Source organism: Halichoerus grypus, chromosome 4 (assembly GCF_964656455.1).
Source record: "Halichoerus grypus chromosome 4, mHalGry1.hap1.1, whole genome shotgun sequence".
In the NCBI taxonomy this organism is placed as follows: domain Eukaryota; kingdom Metazoa; phylum Chordata; class Mammalia; order Carnivora; family Phocidae; genus Halichoerus; species Halichoerus grypus.
The window spans coordinates 155,880,896-155,900,663 of record NC_135715.1 but is presented as its reverse complement, the minus strand read 5'-3'; the positions used below and the strand labels follow the sequence as shown (position 1 = coordinate 155,900,663).

Here is a 19,768-nt window from a genome sequence, read left to right as displayed (position 1 = left end):
TGCCTTGCCAAAAGAGAACCTTTATGGGTGGCTTCTGTGGGGGTGGGGGTGAGGGAGGCAGGTGGCCTGGGCCTCTTATTTGTACTGTCAGAGCCTTTGCTTTAAATGTGTCCATTTCCAGGCCCCTTCCTGCCAACATCAGAATGACTTTTTTTGTCCCTTGGGTGGAAATTTGGTGCTTTTTATTTTCTACTCTCATACTTTAGGCTTGGGATCCTGTTCATCCTCTAATCCTATTAGGTTTCTGCTACATCCACACTGATATTGTCTGTCTTTGATTTTCATGATTGTATATCTGAGCTTTAGCAGAGGAGGGTGAGGCCGTTCAGGCTCTTTTGACCCTTGTTAAAGAGAAGACAACTTGCAGTAACATATAAATGATAAGTTCACCTGTCACTGGAAATGTGGGCAGATTTCCTCAAAAGTATGAGGATTAAAATGTGTTTGCTTTTTCCAGTTTGTGGCCTCTGAATAAAAGATCCTGTGAATAGGAATCATAATATGAAGAGTACAGTAAAAGCACATAGGGCAATGGTTAAAATAATTTTTTAGAATAAATTGCAGTTAGCTTGATTTTTAAAAGATTCTTTTTTTAAAAAGATTTTATTTATTTATTTATTTATTTGAGAGAGAACTAGAGTGAGAGAGCGCAAGTGAGGGGAGCAACAGAGAGAGAGGGAGAAGCAGGCTCCCCACTGAGCAGGGAGCCCGATGCGGGGCTCCCATCCCAGGACCCTTGGGTCATGACCTGAGCTGAAGGCAGATGCTTAACCAACTGAGCCACCCAGGTATCCCTAAAGATTATTCTTTTTAAATAAAAATGCTTGAGGGAAGGACATTTCCATTCCATTCTCTTTATGGTTCAAAATACTCGACTTCTAGAAACTTGGGAAAAATGTAGACTTTCTAAATAGGAACAAACTATTAATGACTGCCTAAGTGAATCCTGTAGCTGTTTAAGGTGATGGATGAGATCCCAGTCTTTGAAACAAAACCATTTCTTACAGGGTGTGGCCTGTAGAATCTTTTTTCAGAGAGGGTTTGAAATGAAGTTTAATACTAATGCCAAGAGTTAATGTAGCTGAGTTGAGATTGCTTTTAAAAAATAATTTTTGAATAGGTAGTGTACGAAAAGAGTATATATAATGTTTAAAAGATACAAAAGGTGAAAGTGAGTATCTCCTCAACTTCATGCCCCAGTCATCAGTGTCCCCTCCCTGAAGACAACCACTTTTACAGTTTCACTTCATCTGTCTGGAAATATCTTATTCAGATACAAACCCAGAAACATAGTGATTGCTTTAAAAATGCAATGTCAGAATCACGCAGTTACAGAAACCCCTTCACTTAGGAGCATGGTTACGTTCCTAAACGCTATTCAACGCCCCTTCCACCTCCCTGACCTCCCCTCCCCACAAAACAAGCCCCAGGTGACATCTCACCAGGATCCTCCTCCCATCTGTGAGGTGATGGAGCTGGTGTGCTGGTGCTCTGGGGGATGGCTTCATTTGTGTTTATGGAAATTAGTAAGTTAAACATTTACAAATAAAGGGGCTTCTGTGTCTTGTCAGCATTTAAATAGGGGCTGCCAAATCTCTATTGGAGAAACTCTATAAATGAAAGTATCCTGAAGATTCCTGAAAGGCACCAAAATATATTTCTGTAATTCATGACTGGTTTCAGCCGTTCAGGAGGGACCTCTGAGAGAGGACGATGCCATTTGGGTGGTACTTTCTTCCTTCCTTCCGAGGCTAGAGTGGGCCCAACCAGTGACAGGTCCTCCTAGGTTAATGTGGGACGCCTCACCCTTCTGACCTGCTGCCCTCTGAGGCAACATGCTTTCAATAAGTGGATTTTTTTTTTTTAAGATTTTATTTATTTGACAGAGACACAGCGAGAGAGGGAACACAAGCAGGGGGAGTGGGAGAGGGAGAAGCAGGCTTCCCGCAGAGCAGGGAGCCCGATGCGGGGCTCGATCCAGGACCCTGGGATCATGACCTGAGCCAAAGGCAGACGCTTAACAACTGAGCCACCCAGGCGCCCCTCAATAAGTGGATTTTTTTGGGAGAAAATACTCTTGCTTTTTATAGTCTGAAGGAATACGTGCACGCGCGCGCGCACACACACACACACACACACTGGCACACATATATCTATTTCCATAATTTGAGGCCAATAGGAGGAGATGTTGGCTGCTACACTGGGCTGTGGAAAAACCATTCTCAGGGAGATGGGGTCATTCATTGCTCCTCAGGCCTGTATCTCCGCTGCCTGTGCACAGGGCTGGCTGGCCCCATGGGGGGTGGGGGTGGGTGGGCTCCTCCCTTATCTGGTGCCCCATCATCATTCACATGTTCACTTTTACCTATGCGTGTATCTGTTTCTCAGAAGTAGCTCTTTGTTTTCCTCTTGCAGTTAGTGGTTACAAATGGTAGCTAGAGTAGAAGCGTGAATGCCAGCTCCCCTTTTCTACCCCTCTTGTGTATTCTTCTAGGTTACCTCTTCCCACAACTAAGATGTTCAAGCGCATCAATCAGAATGCTGTTCTCTCTCTCCTCTCTCTCACTCAGAGGGCATGTTGATTAGTTACACCATTTTTTAAAATCTTGAGTGACCTCATAAAGCACTAACTAATATTTGAAGAGGAACGCTCCCACTCAGCGTGGAACATTGCTGTAGTTTTAAGGAGCAGAACTGGTATTCTGCTGAGGGAGCGGGCTCGTTTCAATCCAGGTGCAAATAACTAGAGATTTTTGTTATAGCAAGGAATAAATAATACCCGGAATGGGTTCACAAGCAAAGCTGGCCGGGCTATCAATATCCTACGAACAAAAATCAACTTTTTTTTTTTTTTTTTGGTCTCATAATCTGTCACCTAGCCGACTCTTTAAACCTTACAAAAGGGGAGATAGCATCCTAACTTGAGAGGGAGTTAGGGGAAGATGTCTTATAAAAATGCACGTCTCTTTATGGAAGAATGAGCCGCTCACTCCCTTAGCACTGATTTGATCTCTGTGGTGCTGCTGCGGGCAGTCACAGACTGCTGCTGGTTGCTAGCATTTCGAGTGATACTCATGAGCTCATGCCTGCAGAATTCAATGCTCGGGCATGTCACTGAGCTTGTTCTGCTTTGGCAGGCTTTGTGCATGGTGCTTAGCTTTGTTCCTATAGAATACATGCTATTGGTCTTGGAAGAAAGCAAGTGGGAGAGGAAGGTTTGCTCTGATCTGTACAGCTGTTATTGTTTCAGTAATAACTAAAAGCTTGTGTTCACGTTTGGGAAAGTCATTTGCAGAGGTGTTCCCAGACAAGTGATGTAAAGCTAGAATTCCTGTGTAGGTCATCTTGCTGTTCCTCAAACCCAGCATGTTCGTTCATGCTTTCCTTTTGCCACTCCTCACTCTCTTGGCTCCATTTTTCCTATCTGTAAGTTTGAGTCCAGACCAATTTGTTCCATGAGGCCTTTCTGACTCCACTGTGTCCTCACTAATCTTCTCCATGGTCTCTACACTCTGCTACCTCATTGCTTTCTTTTTAGTGCTTGTCTTTTATATTTTGTCCTGCCTGTAATTGTCATCCTAACAGCAACACTATAAAACACCTGCTAGACCAGAACCCTTTCTTTGATTCCCTTGCACTCTCTGGCATGTATTGTGATGGGTACATGGTAAAAATCTTTTGCTTGATGATGCTAATTACACTGTGCATCACTGCACTGTGATTATCATGCATAATGGAAACACTCAATATTTTACCCCATGATAGAGTTAATTTTTTGAGCTTTAGTATTTTGTCATTGATAGGAAAATATGATATTGTATTCCTGTATATAGTATTTTTAATCCTATATAAATTTCTAAAAGAGAGTTTTTCTTCAATCATTATATCTTTCTCTTAAAATAGTCAAACCAAATACTCTGTAGCAGGCCATTTGGTACAGTCAGGAGCGTCAGTAGACTATTAACTTCCTTGGGGAAGTACATCTAGTGGCCCCATTTTAATAACCAGGTGGCTCAGTTGAGAGAGGAGCTCCACTCCTGTAGGCTGGGACTCTTCCCCGCAGCCTGCCTGTCAGCATCATTGCCTATGTTACACACAGCTTGGGAAAAGAACATCTTGTGGTGACACTGCGGTGACTCAGATACTCTGTATACAGAGAAATTCTGGTGGCTGTGGGTTCTATCTTTGACACATTTTGGCTTCATGGTCTTTGAAATTGTCATTACTTTCCAAAATCAGTAATTGGCATTTGAGTTGCTTTTCTATCAAGCTGAGATTATATATACATGCACACACGTGCATACACACACACACACACGCACACACCTACCTGTGGGGAGAGAGCTATATTTCCACATATCTATCTATCTATCTATCCATCTATCTATTTATCTATCATCTATCATCTATTTCTCTAACCATAACTATATATCTATATGCCAGAGGTTTCTAAATTTGATCCCTGCCCAGTGGCTGCATTGAAACCACTTGGAAAATTAAAATACAAATTCCCTATCCTGGCAGTCTACTACAGTATTCTTTTTTACTTTGTTAGACTGCTTTTTTTGCTATTTCCATTGACAGCAGCAGTCTGTCTATGTTGTAGAGGTTAGGAGTGAAGGCTTCGGAATCGGATGGATTGGGTTTGAGTCCTGACTCTGTCATTTCCTGTTTGCTCGACCTTCTGAAAGCCTCAGCACTTCTTCTGTAACATGGGGACAGGCATCTCTGCCTCCCAAGGTTGAGGTGAGGATTAAATAACAACATGAGCAGAGACAAGCACAGGGGCTGGCACACAGTGGACTACCTTGGCAAAAGGTGACCAGTTCAATTCTTGCCCTACACTATACATATTTTGGTGTGTTGTTTTTGTGCATTATTTTTCTCATGTATTCAGGATGTTCTTAGAAAATGTCAGAGGACCATATAAAATCAGACAGGAGTTGGTATCCTTTGTTTCTCTGATTGGAAAAGAAGGGGTCATTCAGAAAGTCCTGAGTAGGATTTTCTGAGAGGTGATGTGGCGGATTTCTTCAGCCAATTCCTAAATGACTTGTCTCAGTGTTTCATTCCTTGTTTTTCTCCAATTGATGTGCAGCGGAGATAAAAATCTGTTTTAAGTACTACCACGGCGTTAGTGGAGCCCTTCGTGCCACCACCCCTTGCATCACCGTGAAGAACCCGGCTGTGATGGTGAGTGCCCCTCATTGTCGCCTTCCTCGGGAGGTCCCCAGGGCCCTGGTTTCTATTTTGGCCTGTGCAGCTCTGGCAGGGTGGTGGGAAACAGTGAAGAAGGAAACACATAACAGCATGGGCACCTGTTTTAGGAAAGGAAATAACTTATAGGCTGGCTTACCTGGATCCATAACACAAATCAGTGGACAAATCTGATTTAATTTATAACAACTTTGTAAATAGGCACCTCTTCAGAGAACACATTCAGAAAGGAAATTAATGAGTACCTCATCAAACTTAGTCTTAAACTTAGTTTAAATTTAATCTAGGTGACTGGTTGGGAGGAGATGGTGGCATTGCATCTTACGTGAGTCTAATTTATGTGAGCTCAGTGAGTAAAAGGGAAAAATAACAATTTAAATCATGTGTGACTCTACCTGCCAGTCAACTTAACAAGCTTTCACCCCAAAGAGTATGAGATGGGGATCACGTGTGTGCTGTTCCCTCAGGAGGTCTGAGCACCAGATCCCTTCATGCTGAGTTGGACTCTAGTGCCTAAAGATACCACACATTTTTGGTATAACATGGCTGCTCAATGTGGCCAGGTCTTCAAGTGAAGAAAGAGATACCTAATTTAGTTTTGGGGGAACTGGTTGTGTTGGACTTTTGAAGGAAAGTATGTCTATTTTCAGCATGGTACTTTCCAAAGGATTACTTTTCACAGTTTTGTGATTTTTCACTCCATTGACTAACTTTAGAATCTAACAGCTTTGCAATATGTACTCCATTTACATGAGTGGTTGGGTTCAGATGGTTTGGAGATTCTTAGAGTCTAAGATATGTAAAGCATTGCAGTTACTATAAGCCATTAATAAAAATCAGGCCATGAAATTGTAGAAGAAAAATATCGACTCCCACAATATAGAATCTTTATAACTCTGTGTGTGTGTGTGTGTTGTGTGTATGTATGCATTTATAGATGCATGCATTTTTGGAAATAGGCAACTGGCCATGTTGACTCCTTGAAATTCAGAAAGTAATCTCTGCAGGTGGCATTTTGAAATTGTCCAGACCCACCAATGTGGTATTCATGAAGTCTTTCCTTTTCATTTATTCGTTCAAACAAATATTCATTGGGTACCTGCTAAGTACCTGGCATTGCATCCACCACCAAGGATGACATAAGCCAAACCCGGTCCTTGCTCTCACATCTGGTGGGGACAAGAGACATCAATTAAATTATTTGAGTGATAATTACTATGAGGGGGAGTAAAATGGGACTATGACAGCATGTACTAGTAGGATTTATCCTGATCAAGTAGGTCTTAGAAGGCTTCCTTGAAGAAGGTGTGTTTGTAGGACAATCTGAAGGATGAGTAGGAGTTACTTACGTGAAGAGGGGGAGGGAAAAGCATTTCAGATAGTAGGAATAGTATGTGTAACATCTTCAGTATCTAAATATTCTTCTCATATTTAAATTATATTTGAGTTCCTATGTAGTAAACATCATTTAGAATTTAAAAAAATAATCAACATTTACTACACAAGATTTTGAAGGAGAATAACAATTATTGATTACAAAATCTGCCACGACATAAACTAAGCCCTGGAATATGCTTTAATTAATATTCTAAAAAGAAAAACCCTGGAAAAGTGAGGTTGTTTTTTTTTTAAATAATAAAACCTTTGAAAAATTAACTTTGTATGAAATTAGACAGTAGCTTCCAAACATGATTTTCTGGATTCAGATTTTCTTAGACTTGAGCAATTTCAGTGATCAGATAGCATCGAAGACAGCAGGACTTTACAGCTTGGTGAACATTGATCTCATTCCATTGATTTTGCATTGAGATTACTCTGTCAAAGCCTGTGGATAGTTTGGAGATAATTAATTTGCTTCAGACAGGTTTTAGAGAACCTTAAAAGCTTCCCAGATACAGCTCTGGCCAGAGCCAGAATATTTTGGTTCAAGGGATGACTAATGAAATTGGTGGTCAATAGATTTCTGACCCAGCTGAGACAATTGGGTCTGTATCCAAAATTGGAAGGCTGTGCCACATGGACACCTCATGATGCTGTGTTTCTATCACAGCACGGTGGCCACCTTGTAGACATGCGTCTATTTAGTGTGACCGGTTGACAACATTGACATTTACAAAGGCCTTTAGTTTAATTATTCCATGACCATATGCAAAGAACAGTCCTGGAAAAGTAGTGGAGCTACTCTGTAGGGAAAGAAATGAGCTGCCATCCTCATCTTATGGTCTCCTCTCTCATATGTCCTTTTGCAATGAATCAGGGATTAAAAAAAGTTGTGTCTTTTCTGTCATTTGCACTTTGACGTCATTGTCATTCACCAGAGTACACAGCGATTTGTGTCTCAGGCACTTGGAACAGGAAATCCTCTGGCTTCGGGGACATAAAAAGGCTAGCATCACTCACTACCACGTATTGTTCCAACACTTGATTGTCAGTGTTGCTTCTGGGTTTTCCTGGAATGAATCTATGGAGTGAGTTTATTTAAAAACCTCTCTCTAAACATTGAGAGCAGATGTGTTTCTTATCACTGATGTCCCCATATCTAGCGACAGTGTTTGGTCTTTCCTGACCTTATTGTCATGAATGATAAAATTGAATTCTTTGAGTATTATTTCAGATGAGCATTTGCCATAGTTGTAGTAAAGGACACAATCTGTGAATTCTGGGAGAATTGTTTCACATTAGCCTTTTGTAAGACAGTAGTTTATATTTTTAAAATGAAAGTTCGAAGGCATTTTCTTGTGTTTCTATAATAGCTTATAACATTTTAAATAAGTTTAAGTGAAGACAGACCATGAACCTTTTCCATCTCATTTAACTCACTTAGCAGTGCTATGGCCTAGCAGGAAGAGACATCATGTTTTTGGAGGGAACACATCTCATTGGGCAGTGTGGTCCATTTGAGGGCGGGCTATGGTTTATCAGATGTCTGGCTGTACCCGGGACTTGGAGGGGCAGGTTGCTAAGTGTCTGTCTCAGTAGCATCCTGTACTACCTCACTCTGTTCATCACTCTATAGCCCAGGGGTGTGTGCAGTGAAAGCGGGATGACACAGTGACAGCCATCAATTATCTGGTCAGTTTGCTGCTGTCTCTGTTCCAGGTAAGCTGGGGGTGATGAGTCAGAGGGGAACAACACAATATAATAAACCATGCATACTTGTTGAGAGCCAACCCAGAATTATCAAGTAGTAGTTTTATGGATGAGATAAAATGAAGATACCTGGATGGTACCCAAGTATACTGCAGATGACATTTGAAAACATCAGGAATCAGTTAGGTGCCATACAATATAGTTTTGATTAAGGTACAGGAAGTAGAGAAGGAAGCAGAAATTTATATTTCAAAATTTGAATGGAATTTATTTTAAAATTGCTCAACTTTGCTTGGCTTAGTGAAAGTTTTATCTCTCAGCAGTATATGATTTTTTTTAAATTGAAGTATAATTAGCAGTGTTAGTATTAGTTTCAGGTGTACAATATAATTATTCAACAACTCCACATAATACTCAGTGCTCATCATGATAATTGTACTCTTTAATCCTTATCACCTATTTCACCCATCCTCCCACCCAGCTTTCCTCTGGTAACTACCAGTTTGTTCTCTGTATTTAAGAGTCTGGTTTTTTGTTTATCTTTTTGTTGTTGTTGTTTGTTCATTTGTTTTGTTTCTTAAATTCCATATATGAATAAAATCATGCGATGTTTATCTTTCTCTGACTAACTTTTTTCACTTAGCATTATATTCTCTAGCTCTATCCCTATTGTTGCAAATGGCAAGATTTCATTCTTTTTATGGTTGAGTAATATTCTATTGTGTATATGCATCACATCTCCTTTATCCATTCATCTATCAGTGGACACTTGGGCTGCTTCCATATCTTGGCTATTGTAAATAATGCTGCAATAAACATAGGGGTGCATGTATATTTTCAAATTAGTGTTTTTGTTTTCCCTGGGTAAATACCCAGTAGTGTAATTACTGGATCATATGGTAATTCTGTTTTTAATTTTTTGAGGAACCCACATACTGTTTTCCACAGTGGTTGCACCAGTTTGCATTTGGTGGTGTGTGATTTTTAAGGGAGTAAGGGAGTGCTGCAAAGATTAGATGCAAGGGTTTAATCTAAAGTTTAGAATTAAAATGTGGTTTCTGTTTCCTAACTATTCAAAATACATTCTGCCTTCACTTCTGTCTCTTCTAGTATTGTGGACTTCTTTTTTAGAGAAACAGGAAACTCTTTTTTTTTCTAGTATATTACAAATTGAGCATTAACTGTACATAAATTGAGAGAAAGCCTATATCTGCTATGTGGTCCATAAATGACTGGTTTCAAGTGAGATATAATTTACTTGAAAGCTTTTGGGAAAACTTTTACAATACAGTAGCCAGTACAACAGCATTGCAAACTCCTGTCATTGCTAATTATCATACCATGTGCCATGTACCTGCAGCAAAATAAAATAGGAATCTACAAGGGCAATAGAACATCCACATGGTCACTCAAATATTTGGCAAGAGAGGACAATTCTGCATATATGTGGATGAGCTTGATATAAATCACCTGTTTAGTTTATTCTGTTTTCCTAATAAATCTAAAGGAATTTGGTGTTTGGTTTTTAACTTAAAGGATTATTTTAATACACTAATAGCAATATAAGTGCATTTACTACATCTCAACTGTATTCTTACCAAAGAAATAAAAGGCCATGAAGTATGTTGATTCATATCCCAGGGAATTTAGAAGTTTGTGTTGGTTTCATTTGGGGTAAAGATTAAATTGAGGTATGACTCTCTCATCTCTGAGAATATACGTTTATGTCTCGATTCCAAGATGTATAGCATATGAAAAGGCATACACTACAATGCATGTTTGACACAAAAAATCATTATATTTGCAAATATATGTGGTTTCTTAAGAAAGTTGAGTACCATCATACTCCTGTGAAACTTCCAATACATGCTTTTCCTCTGCAGATGGGGGCAGAAGGCATGGAAGGAGGTGCTTCTGGAAATCAGCATTCTCGGAAACTAGTTAGCTTTACCTTGTCAGGTAAGGATGTCTTTAAACATGATGTCCAGTTTGAAAATATATAATTTCAAAGACATGAATGGTCATTTTTGTCTATAGATTCTCATGTATTATATATGAAGTAGTTATTTATATTTTTTTGTAATATTTCTGGAAATTCAAGTATATTTCTTACCATTAGATTATTAATATAAACTTGGAGATTATTTCTTCCACCAGGTTTTCTAATGATAAAAAAACTGCAACTATGTATAGTTACTTTAAAAGAACACTGTAATGTAATGTGTGCTCACCCCACTGTAGAACTTTCTCTTGAAAACCTTGAAACACCTTGTTTCTTGAAAACAAGGTGTGCTTAGCTCATCTAGAGAAAGGAAAAAGTTGGAGACTAAGAAAAATAAGCCAAGGGATGCTCCTGTTTCTGTGGAGAAATACACATAAAAATTGGAAAGCTGATAAGACAATTTTTTGTTTATTTTCTGGTTAGTGAAATACTCTAATTGCTTATATGTTTATGAAAAAAACACTGCTTTTCAGATTTTGAGTTGGAACTCATTTGTGTTTTGTAAGTTTAATTTAGTTAAAACCAGCAGTTTAAAAAAAAAGAATAGGAAAAAAAATCAGAGTTTTACACTAAAGGGAAATATTTTTTCATAGAACATCAGTTTATACAAACTGAAAACTTTCACACAAAAAGTACACACACCTATGCATGGGTGTACTGGATTTCAGAGTAAACTAGATTTCATGCGCTGTGAATTGTGCAAGACTGTTGAATCACAGATCTGCACCTCTGAAACAAATAATACATTATATGTTAAAAAAAAAAAGATAGCAGGAAGGGAAGAATGAAGGGGGGAAATTGAAGGGGGAGACGAACCATGAGAGATGATGGACTCTGGAAAACAAACTGAGGGCTCTAGATGGGGGGTGGGAGGATGGGTTAGATGGGTATTAAAGAGGGCACGTTCTGCATGGAGCACTGGGTGTTACACACAAACAATGAATCATGGAACACTACATCAAAAACTAACGATGTAATATATGGTGATTAACATAACATAATAAAAAAAATAAAAAAAAATTTGAAAGCTACTGATTTAAAAAAAATTAATTGGCACTTATAAAGTCAAGATTTGCACTAAGAAAATCAGTATTTGAAATGGACTTTTAAAATAGAAAACTGTGCTACAATACATACAAAATGCAGTCGAACAGATGTCTGTCACCGTAAGATGTTTTGTTTTCATTTTTCCATGGGTACAGTGCTTCTGAAATTTAAATTAGATTCACTTTTCTTGGCTGCAAAAAGTGTTGTGAATGAAAATTGACATTCTCAAGAGTGAGAGAAAGCTGATCTTGAAAACAGACATTTCCATGATGCATGATCACCACCTATGATGAAAGTGTGCATATTAGTTCATTGCTGGCCTTTGCCTTCGGAGTGTCCATTTCTGTTCTAACATGTTCCTTCTCTCCCATGTGAGGTTGCTTACTATGAAAGCGTTTTTTGCTTTGATTCTCTGGCAAAATCTCAGAAGTCGTAAATTGGTGGCTTATGCTTCAAATTTAGCCAATACGTATGTTTTGGTTGGACCCCTCAGGGTTTAAAATGTAACTAGGTTTTTAGAAGGGCACTTAGAAGTACCACGGCCAATGTTAATAGTCCCCTGCTCCTCATTATCTGTGTGTCCCCTGAAAACATTTATCTGGCTATGCTTTAGACCTTCACAGCCCTGAGCGGCTGCAGGTACAGAAATCCTTCATTTATAGGTAGGGAACAATTAGCCAACCTCCATGGCTCAGAAAATTTAGAGTTTGACCATCCTATGGTTTTCTTAGTTTAGAAGCATTGCCCTAAGCTTTCAAGTGATCAATATCATTCTAAATATGATCTATTTTGACTCGAGGGGATGATAATTAACTCCCCATAGGAGCATGACCACCTAGAAGCTGAAAATCCCAGGACATTTTCCTAAAAGTAGGAAATAAGCTTTGGGGCACCACCAAATGCTCCTTCTTTAAATATAATTTCCTCTAACATCCCACCTCAATACACATGGTGGCTGGCTACTTTATAACTGTTTTATTTCCTAATGTATTGTCAGATATTTGCAGATGGTGTACAGAAGTGGCTAAAAATTATAGAAGATGAAAGCAGTTCTATAATGGTAATTCTGAAAAATTAATCCAGTTGTAGCATGTTGACAGTGAATGGTAATATTTATCCAAGAGCATTTAAGCTCTGTAGAATGGCTACCTGCAAATGTTCTACTCTTGATTATCTATGGTAAGTAGGGACACAAATAATTGAATTCTACATCTAAAACAAAAACTGTGTTTTGATGAATATCTTCATCCTCTTCTCCAAATAAGACTTTAAACAAGGATATTTAACATGTCATACCTTTGTGACTTTGAGTTCTTTTTTGGTCTATGAGGTTATGTGGACACTTATGAGCAATAAAATATATAAAAGACAAAAGGGAGAAGCAAGAGCAGGAATGAGATGGATAAGGGAACTGAATAAGCAAACTACAAATAATTGGTAATTTCTTACATTTATTAATGAAGATTTATTTGTACAGTGTTCCTTGTGGCAAAATTTGGTATGAGGGTTATTTAATAGTGACATCCTTCATCACGGTGGCTTAATCTTCCAATGGGATGCTTTTTGTTCAAAGGAATGCTTTGCATGAATAATTTAGCTCTGTCAGGCTTGTGGCAGCCATTTCTGTACATGTTACTCCTCATTACTCCTCATTTACTGCAAAGAAATCCCTTCTTTAGGAGTAAATTTAATATCTAAAGAATATTATTCTTCTGTCTTTGAGTCTGAGGCGAGCATAATCAAGAAAGATAAGAAAATAAGTATGCAAATGATGTTTTTCTCTTGAAGCTATTTTATGCTAACTAAAGCCAAGTGAAAACATGTAGCATTATTAAATTGATAGTCAGAGGCAGATGCTGTATTAATAATGACTCCGTAGCTTGTGAAGTGCCGGGAGTGGGGGGCTGTAAGGCTAATGAGCTTACAGCGGCTTCCCTGAAGAGCCTGTCTAGTTCCTTACTCATCTTTCCCTTCTGCTGCTGGTTTTCAGAGCAAACATCTTACTGTATTTCATGCAGTGTCCTTAACATGAAGGCTTCTTGGTTGAATTTTTCAACCTTTGCCGACATATTAAAACTGCCTCCTCTGCTTCCCATCAGTTGTCATCGGCCAACACGCTAGGCCACAAGTTCTTGTCGGCCATGGGGGAGCCTCCTCTAGGCAGCACTCCCTAGAGAATATGGTTCTATGGGCAACCCCAGGCCAATTCTGTCCTACTAAGAAAGACCGTGTTTCAAGAATGGGCTTGAGGGGCGCCTCGGTGGCTCAGTTGGTGGGGCGTCTGACTCTTGATCTCAGCTCAGGTCTTGATCTCAGGGTCGTGCGTTCAGGCCCCATGTTGGGCCCAGCGTGGAGCCCACATTAAAAAAAAAATGAGTGGGCCTGAGTAGGGTGACTCAGGTGACCTCCTATAATTTAAGGTCACCATAAATTACTGATCTGGGTAATCCAAAGATCTCTGAAGCTTCAGAGGCATCTGCAGAATTTCTCGCTGGACCAAGAGTCAGCACCTCCCTAGACTGATCATAATTGCATCAAGTTACTTAGAAACAGTCTATGATTGCAGAAGCTTTGAAGATCACTTAGCTCTCAGGCCAATCTTATTCACACTAATATTCTCAGAAAGGTGTTGAGGACCCAGCGGATCTGGGTTTATTGCCTGACATGTTTGTATCCCTTAGCCTGACTCCTTTTAAAAGTCTCTTCACTTACCAGACTTTAGCCAGAAATTTTAGCAGCTCACCTAGTGTGAAATAACAACTGGTGAATCTAAGATGAGTTCTGACACAGTCATCAAATATGTAAGTTCCTAAACAGTAACCTCATAATCACTTAATACAGCAGGTGGCATTCAAATTTTAGAAATATTTCTGGTCTCCTTTTCCCCCTAACATTCATTATATTTGTGGAGTATCTTTGACATTTTAAATGTGGTACAACTGAATATGTGCTCTCGAGTTTTATCCCCAATTAAACATAGGTCTGTAATTTCATATATGTATGTAGAAGACTTAATTTTTCTCTCATGAAAGAACATATTAGAATTCTTTTTTAAAAAATAAACTGTTGGGGAGCCTGGGTGGCTCAGTCATTAAGCGTCTGCCTTCGGCTCAGTTCATGATCCCAGCGTCCTGGGATAGAGCCCCGCATCGGGCTCCCTGCTCTGCAGGAAGCCTGCTTCTTCCTCTCCCACTCCCCCTGCTTGTGTTCCCTCTCTTGCTGTCTCTGTCAAATAAATAAATAAAATCTTTAAAATAAATAAATAAACTGTTGCCAAAGAATTTTTCTCAAGATACTGTTTGAAATGCTGTTTGCCAGACCATGTGAAGATGCGCATGTTAGAATCAAGATGATTCCCAGGCAAAGTCAGTTTAGGTGCGTAAGGTGATGGTAAATGTTTGGCTTTGTTTCTGTGGCCTGTCAGGAGACCCCCCCCCCCCTTGCTGGAATTAGTCATAACTCACTTGTCCTCACTTATCTAAGCGATCATACTGTGAATAACTTTGTGATTGTTTTGCTGTTGTTTACCCACCCCTCTCTCTTCCCCTCCCTCCCTCCTCTCTTTCAAGATCTTAGAGCAGTTGGGCTAAAGAAAGGGATGTTCTTCAATCCTGACCCTTATCTTAAGATGTCCATTCAGCCAGGGAAGAAGAGCAGTTTCCCCACCTGTGCCCACCATGGGCAGGAGAGAAGGTCTACTATCATCAGTAACACCACTAATCCAATTTGGCACCGAGAGGTAAGATGATCCTCAGGGGTCTTCTACTTGACAGGAAGTTGGCCAAGTCCATCTCTGTTCTGTGTATCATTGAGCTGTTTATGAGCATGGCAGGATGGCTGAAGGGTCTCGGGGTTCTGTTAGAAAGAGGGACGAGAATGAGATAGTCCCTTGTAGCCAAGGCCAGGTGTAGGGCAAAGCAAGTGAAGTCCTTACCTCAGATGCACAACTTAAGGGGGCCAAAAGACTCAATCATCAAAATTAATATTTTAATGAAAATTTTTTTAGAAAAATCAAAATCAATGCAAAAAAATTCATGATGAACAAATATTAAAATTTTAAGTAAGGACAGGGTCAGTAACCATGCCTTGCCGAGCCATATTAGAGCCTGAGGCAGAAGGAAAAGTCAGTAACACCAATCCTATTTTTATTTAAAATTTTATTTTTTTGTACCTGAGACTAATACAACATTTATGTTAACTAACTGGAATTAAAATAAAAAACTTTAAAAGCCCTCCCAATGTTTTGTTCTAGTATATATTCAGTACAGATTAAGGGAATTTCTCTCCCTATGGGCTTTGGCAAATGGTTTTCGGATTTCTAGATTTTGGTTAATTAAATAAGCCATTCAAGGACTCGTCATCCTGAGTGAAGCCAGATTGTTGATGTGTTGATGATAGATACCTTAGAGTTCCTCACAGCTACATTATGCTACCTGTCATCTTAGTGCACTGCATCATTAAAGTCAGGTGGACCGAACAGAGACATTGTTTTTCATCTACTGAACAAAGTAGGAGCTCTCCCACCATTTCTCAGAGATCCAAGACATGTTTCACCTACTAGTGTTAGAGTGTTTCTGGATAAACGTTCATTGGCATAGGAGTTATACAATGAGTCAGATCATTCCCTAAATGTTTAATGACAACAATATGTTCTAATAGTTTTGTAGAAATATTTCAGTGGGGCGGGAGATAGTTCAGGGGGTCTAAAACCAATTGGAAAAAAAAGGTATGGCTATTTGAGACTTGCCAGCACAGCAAGATGTTTCTCCTGAGAAGTTCTTATGGTTATTTAAATGGATTAAATACTGCATGTATTCTTACACTGGTTTAAAAAACTACTTATGATCTCCAAATAGTAAATAACTCTTAAAGGCATACCACTTAATTTAACACATTTAGAAGCCTAGAAGACATAACATGCATCTCACTATGAGCTCTAGAAGGAACATAGTGGATATAGGAATGATACTAGCAACAACTTTCTTTTGCTAACATTTTATATTTACAAAGTTCTTAACCATGTTATCAGTGTATGCCTAATAAGGAGGCATAAGGGATGAGATCATCATCTCTGCATTTTGATGATTAAGAAAATGAAGCTTGAAAGGTTTATGTAACTAGCTGCTCAGAGACACAGGTGGTGCTTAAACTCAGCTCTCTTATTCTCAGCAAGTGCTTTTTCCATTCAGCAGATTACTAGACTCCATGGCCCTTGGCAGAACTTTAATTGTTATGACTAAATGAACTTAGTGGTGCCTAAGTGTAAGACTGGCTGGCACCGTTCGCATCACTGTGGTTGAGTGGATAATGTCAGGGAAGGGGCGAGATGGTTCAGGTTAGATTCTGGCCCCATCACTTCCTTATCCTGAGATCTCATCCTTGAAAATATTATTTGTAAAGATAACATGAAGGTAATGTATGTGAAAGCCTTTGTAAATGAATAAAGCTTTTTATATTTATTTTGTATTCTTATTGATAGCCAATCTGGTTCTCTCTAATGGCATTCCTAAGCAAAACAACAAAGCTTATGTTAACTTCATATTTTTATTTTTCTGTCCCGTGTGCCTTTTAAATTAAGTACTTTCCATTGAAACATTGTTTTATTCTCATATTTATCAGAGAGACCACAGTATTCTATAGATGTTCCTACTTTAGCCACTGAGTGAAAGAGTATTTTAACCTGTGCTGTACAACTTCAGAATCCCATAGGATGAGGAATTAAAATTGCTCTTAACCAAACACAGTGATAATTCGAAACCATCCTGTAACAGGGTATTAAATTTCAAAGAATTGAGATACAATAAATGTAGTAAGTACTAAAATTGCATTGTGTACAATTTAATATTTGATAGCATCTCCGTAAAATGTTGAACCAGGAAGGGCTGAATGATTGAAGGAGCTTCTTTTGTCCTGCAGATCCTTAACTAATGCCTGTAATCACTGTGAATGCTAATGATTCTAAATGAATAGAGGATGGACAGTGGCTGCAGATATTTCTAGCAACGTGGACTCTAAGTCATTAGGATTTAAGAGACCATTTTCTGTAATAATGAAATGATATAATTTCATATTTGTCTTTCTTCTGAATCAACATGTTATCTGTTTTCGTTTTCAGAAATATTCCTTTTTTGCACTTCTTACTGATGTCTTAGAAATTGAAATTAAAGACAAATTTGCCAAGAGCCGTCCCATCATCAAGCGTTTTCTGGGGAAACTAACCATTCCAGTCCAGAGATTGCTGGAGCGGCAAGCCATTGGGTAATCAGACCCCACTTGTAGGGATCTTGTTGAGATTAGTTTGCACAGAAGCAACTGAAATGAAACTTTGTAGTCCTAGGACTTTTACTGAGAAGAAGTGGTAAGATAATTCTTTTAAAAATGAAAGTGTTTGCATACTCATTAAACTGTGCAGGACAAAAGCAATTTGTTTTCATTATATACCTTTTTTTTTTGTATCTATCTTTCCCAAGATGTGCCTACCATTAACATTTCTGTGTCAAATGTCATAGCACTCAATTGTTTTTGAGTATATTGAAATCTTTCAGTAAAAGTCTCTCCCTAGAGCAGGATTCTAGAGTCAGGTTGACAGCTCCCTTGTCCTAATTAATCCCATCCAGACAACTTGCTATTCCTGAATAACAAAAAACGACCTTGTTTTAGGGCCATTTAAAATAAGACCTTGACTCGTAGGAGGTATTATCGTAGAGCTCCTAGACCTATACATTCATTCAGACAACTAAAATTTACTCATTGAGAGAATTTTAAAATGTGATTTGATGTCTGTTTTCTTTCCGTGAGCTTTTTGTAAGTTGTGAATAAACTCGTTAAGAAATCATAACATCCCTTATCATAAATGATGTATGTATTTCTACGTGGTTGTTTCCAGCAAACTCAGTACCGCTGCTGCTCTGAGGTAGCACTGAGGGTACTGTTTTGGTATCTTCTTCATTGTAGGAGAACATTATGAACATATGGCAGTAGTAATGGTGACAGTAGTGGTGGTGGTAGTGATGGTGGTGGGGGTGGGGGTGCCGCCATCTTGTTTTGTATCTTCTTCACTGTAAGAAAACATGAGCAAATGGTAGTGGTGGTCATAGTTGCAGTGGCAGCAGAAGTAGTAACAATGGTAGTAGCAATAGTAATAAATAAAAGTGAACAAGCTAAAAAGATGCTGAGAGTTTATTCTATGTCAGAGCTTAAGTACTTTACTCTCATTAACCCATGTAACCTTCTCAGCAGCTCTGGGAGATAAAAAGTGTGATTATACCCATTTCCGAGATGAGGAATCTGAGACTAGCAAGCAAGAGGTGGAGCTGGGACTTGAGTGCAGATCAATCTGCTCTAGAATCCTGGCTTCTCTACAACACTTCAAGGACGGGCAGCAATGTGTTATTATTCCAGCTAACTAAGGAAGGTTGATCATTCATATTCATATTCTGCAACTAATGGACTGTTTTATTTTGGCAAGTCATAACTTACTTGGGCATTCCTCATTGAAAAATACAGTGTTTAGACCAGCTGAACTCGAAGGCCCCTTCAAAATCTGAAACTAAGAGATTATAATGGATTTTAATTCTCTGGCCATCAGAGACAATGGAATTTGTGGTCGAGCCAGCACACATGAAGTAGGAATATTATACTGAAATTCTAGTGCCTGGTTTATCTGATAAAAGCTAGGAAATCACAATTATTGCTTCTGGTAGAGATCATTTACATTAGGAAGTTTTTAAAAAGTTATTTTTAGGATTTATAAAAAGTGAAAGATTTAAAAGAGAAAGATAACTATGGTAAATACAGTATATCTATAATTTAATTTATATAATTATCATCATATAATTTACAGAATATATATGACACGTGATAAAAGTGTGAATTTATGTACACCAGTAAGAATGATCAAGGCAAAATAAAACCTTTTCAGTGTGTGAAACCGTTGTTGACTTGCTGGCTTTTCATTTAGTCTTTTAAACAATTGGACACTTCAAGAACTGCCAGTCATGAATTGGTGTGTATTAGAAGGAAGTCCAGCATGAATTTGTAAAATATTGGAATTACGAAATGTTTCGTATAAGTATATTAAAAATATTGTCTGATACAGATACTTGGGATTTGCTTTATTAAGAATGATACTACGTATTGATATATCAACTATTAATACCTAAATATATATTCCTGATCTGATTATTGCTTTCCACCAAGTAATTGATTCATCTTGAAAAGTGCTGGGTTTGGTAGATTGCAGCCCTCTGAAGTAGTTGAGGTTTTATAGAGTGTGGTTTTGTAGGATGAGCTAGAACTTTTTACTAATTACCTCTTTTGAGAGCATTTGTTTGAATGTGATATTTTTCAGAGAGTGGCCCACATTTGTCCAAAATACACATCACTTTCCTATGCTTTGTCAATCCCTCTGAT

General features: G+C 38.6%; 1 protein-coding gene across 3 annotated transcripts in view; it reads left to right on the top strand.

Annotated features, from left to right (window-relative positions):
* The window catches only part of HECW2 (HECT, C2 and WW domain containing E3 ubiquitin protein ligase 2), a 360,698-nt gene that overhangs the window by 213,753 nt on the left and 127,177 nt on the right, over positions 1 to 19,768 (top strand). For all 3 annotated transcript variants that reach the window (XM_036097304.2, XM_036097301.2, XM_036097307.2), the window contains 4 exons: positions 5,099 to 5,193; positions 10,191 to 10,266; positions 14,926 to 15,095; positions 17,472 to 17,614. In XM_036097304.2, coding sequence (XP_035953197.2) covers positions 5,099 to 5,193; positions 10,191 to 10,266; positions 14,926 to 15,095; positions 17,472 to 17,614 — 484 coding nt within the window. The remainder of the gene's footprint in view (positions 1 to 5,098; positions 5,194 to 10,190; positions 10,267 to 14,925; positions 15,096 to 17,471; positions 17,615 to 19,768) is intronic.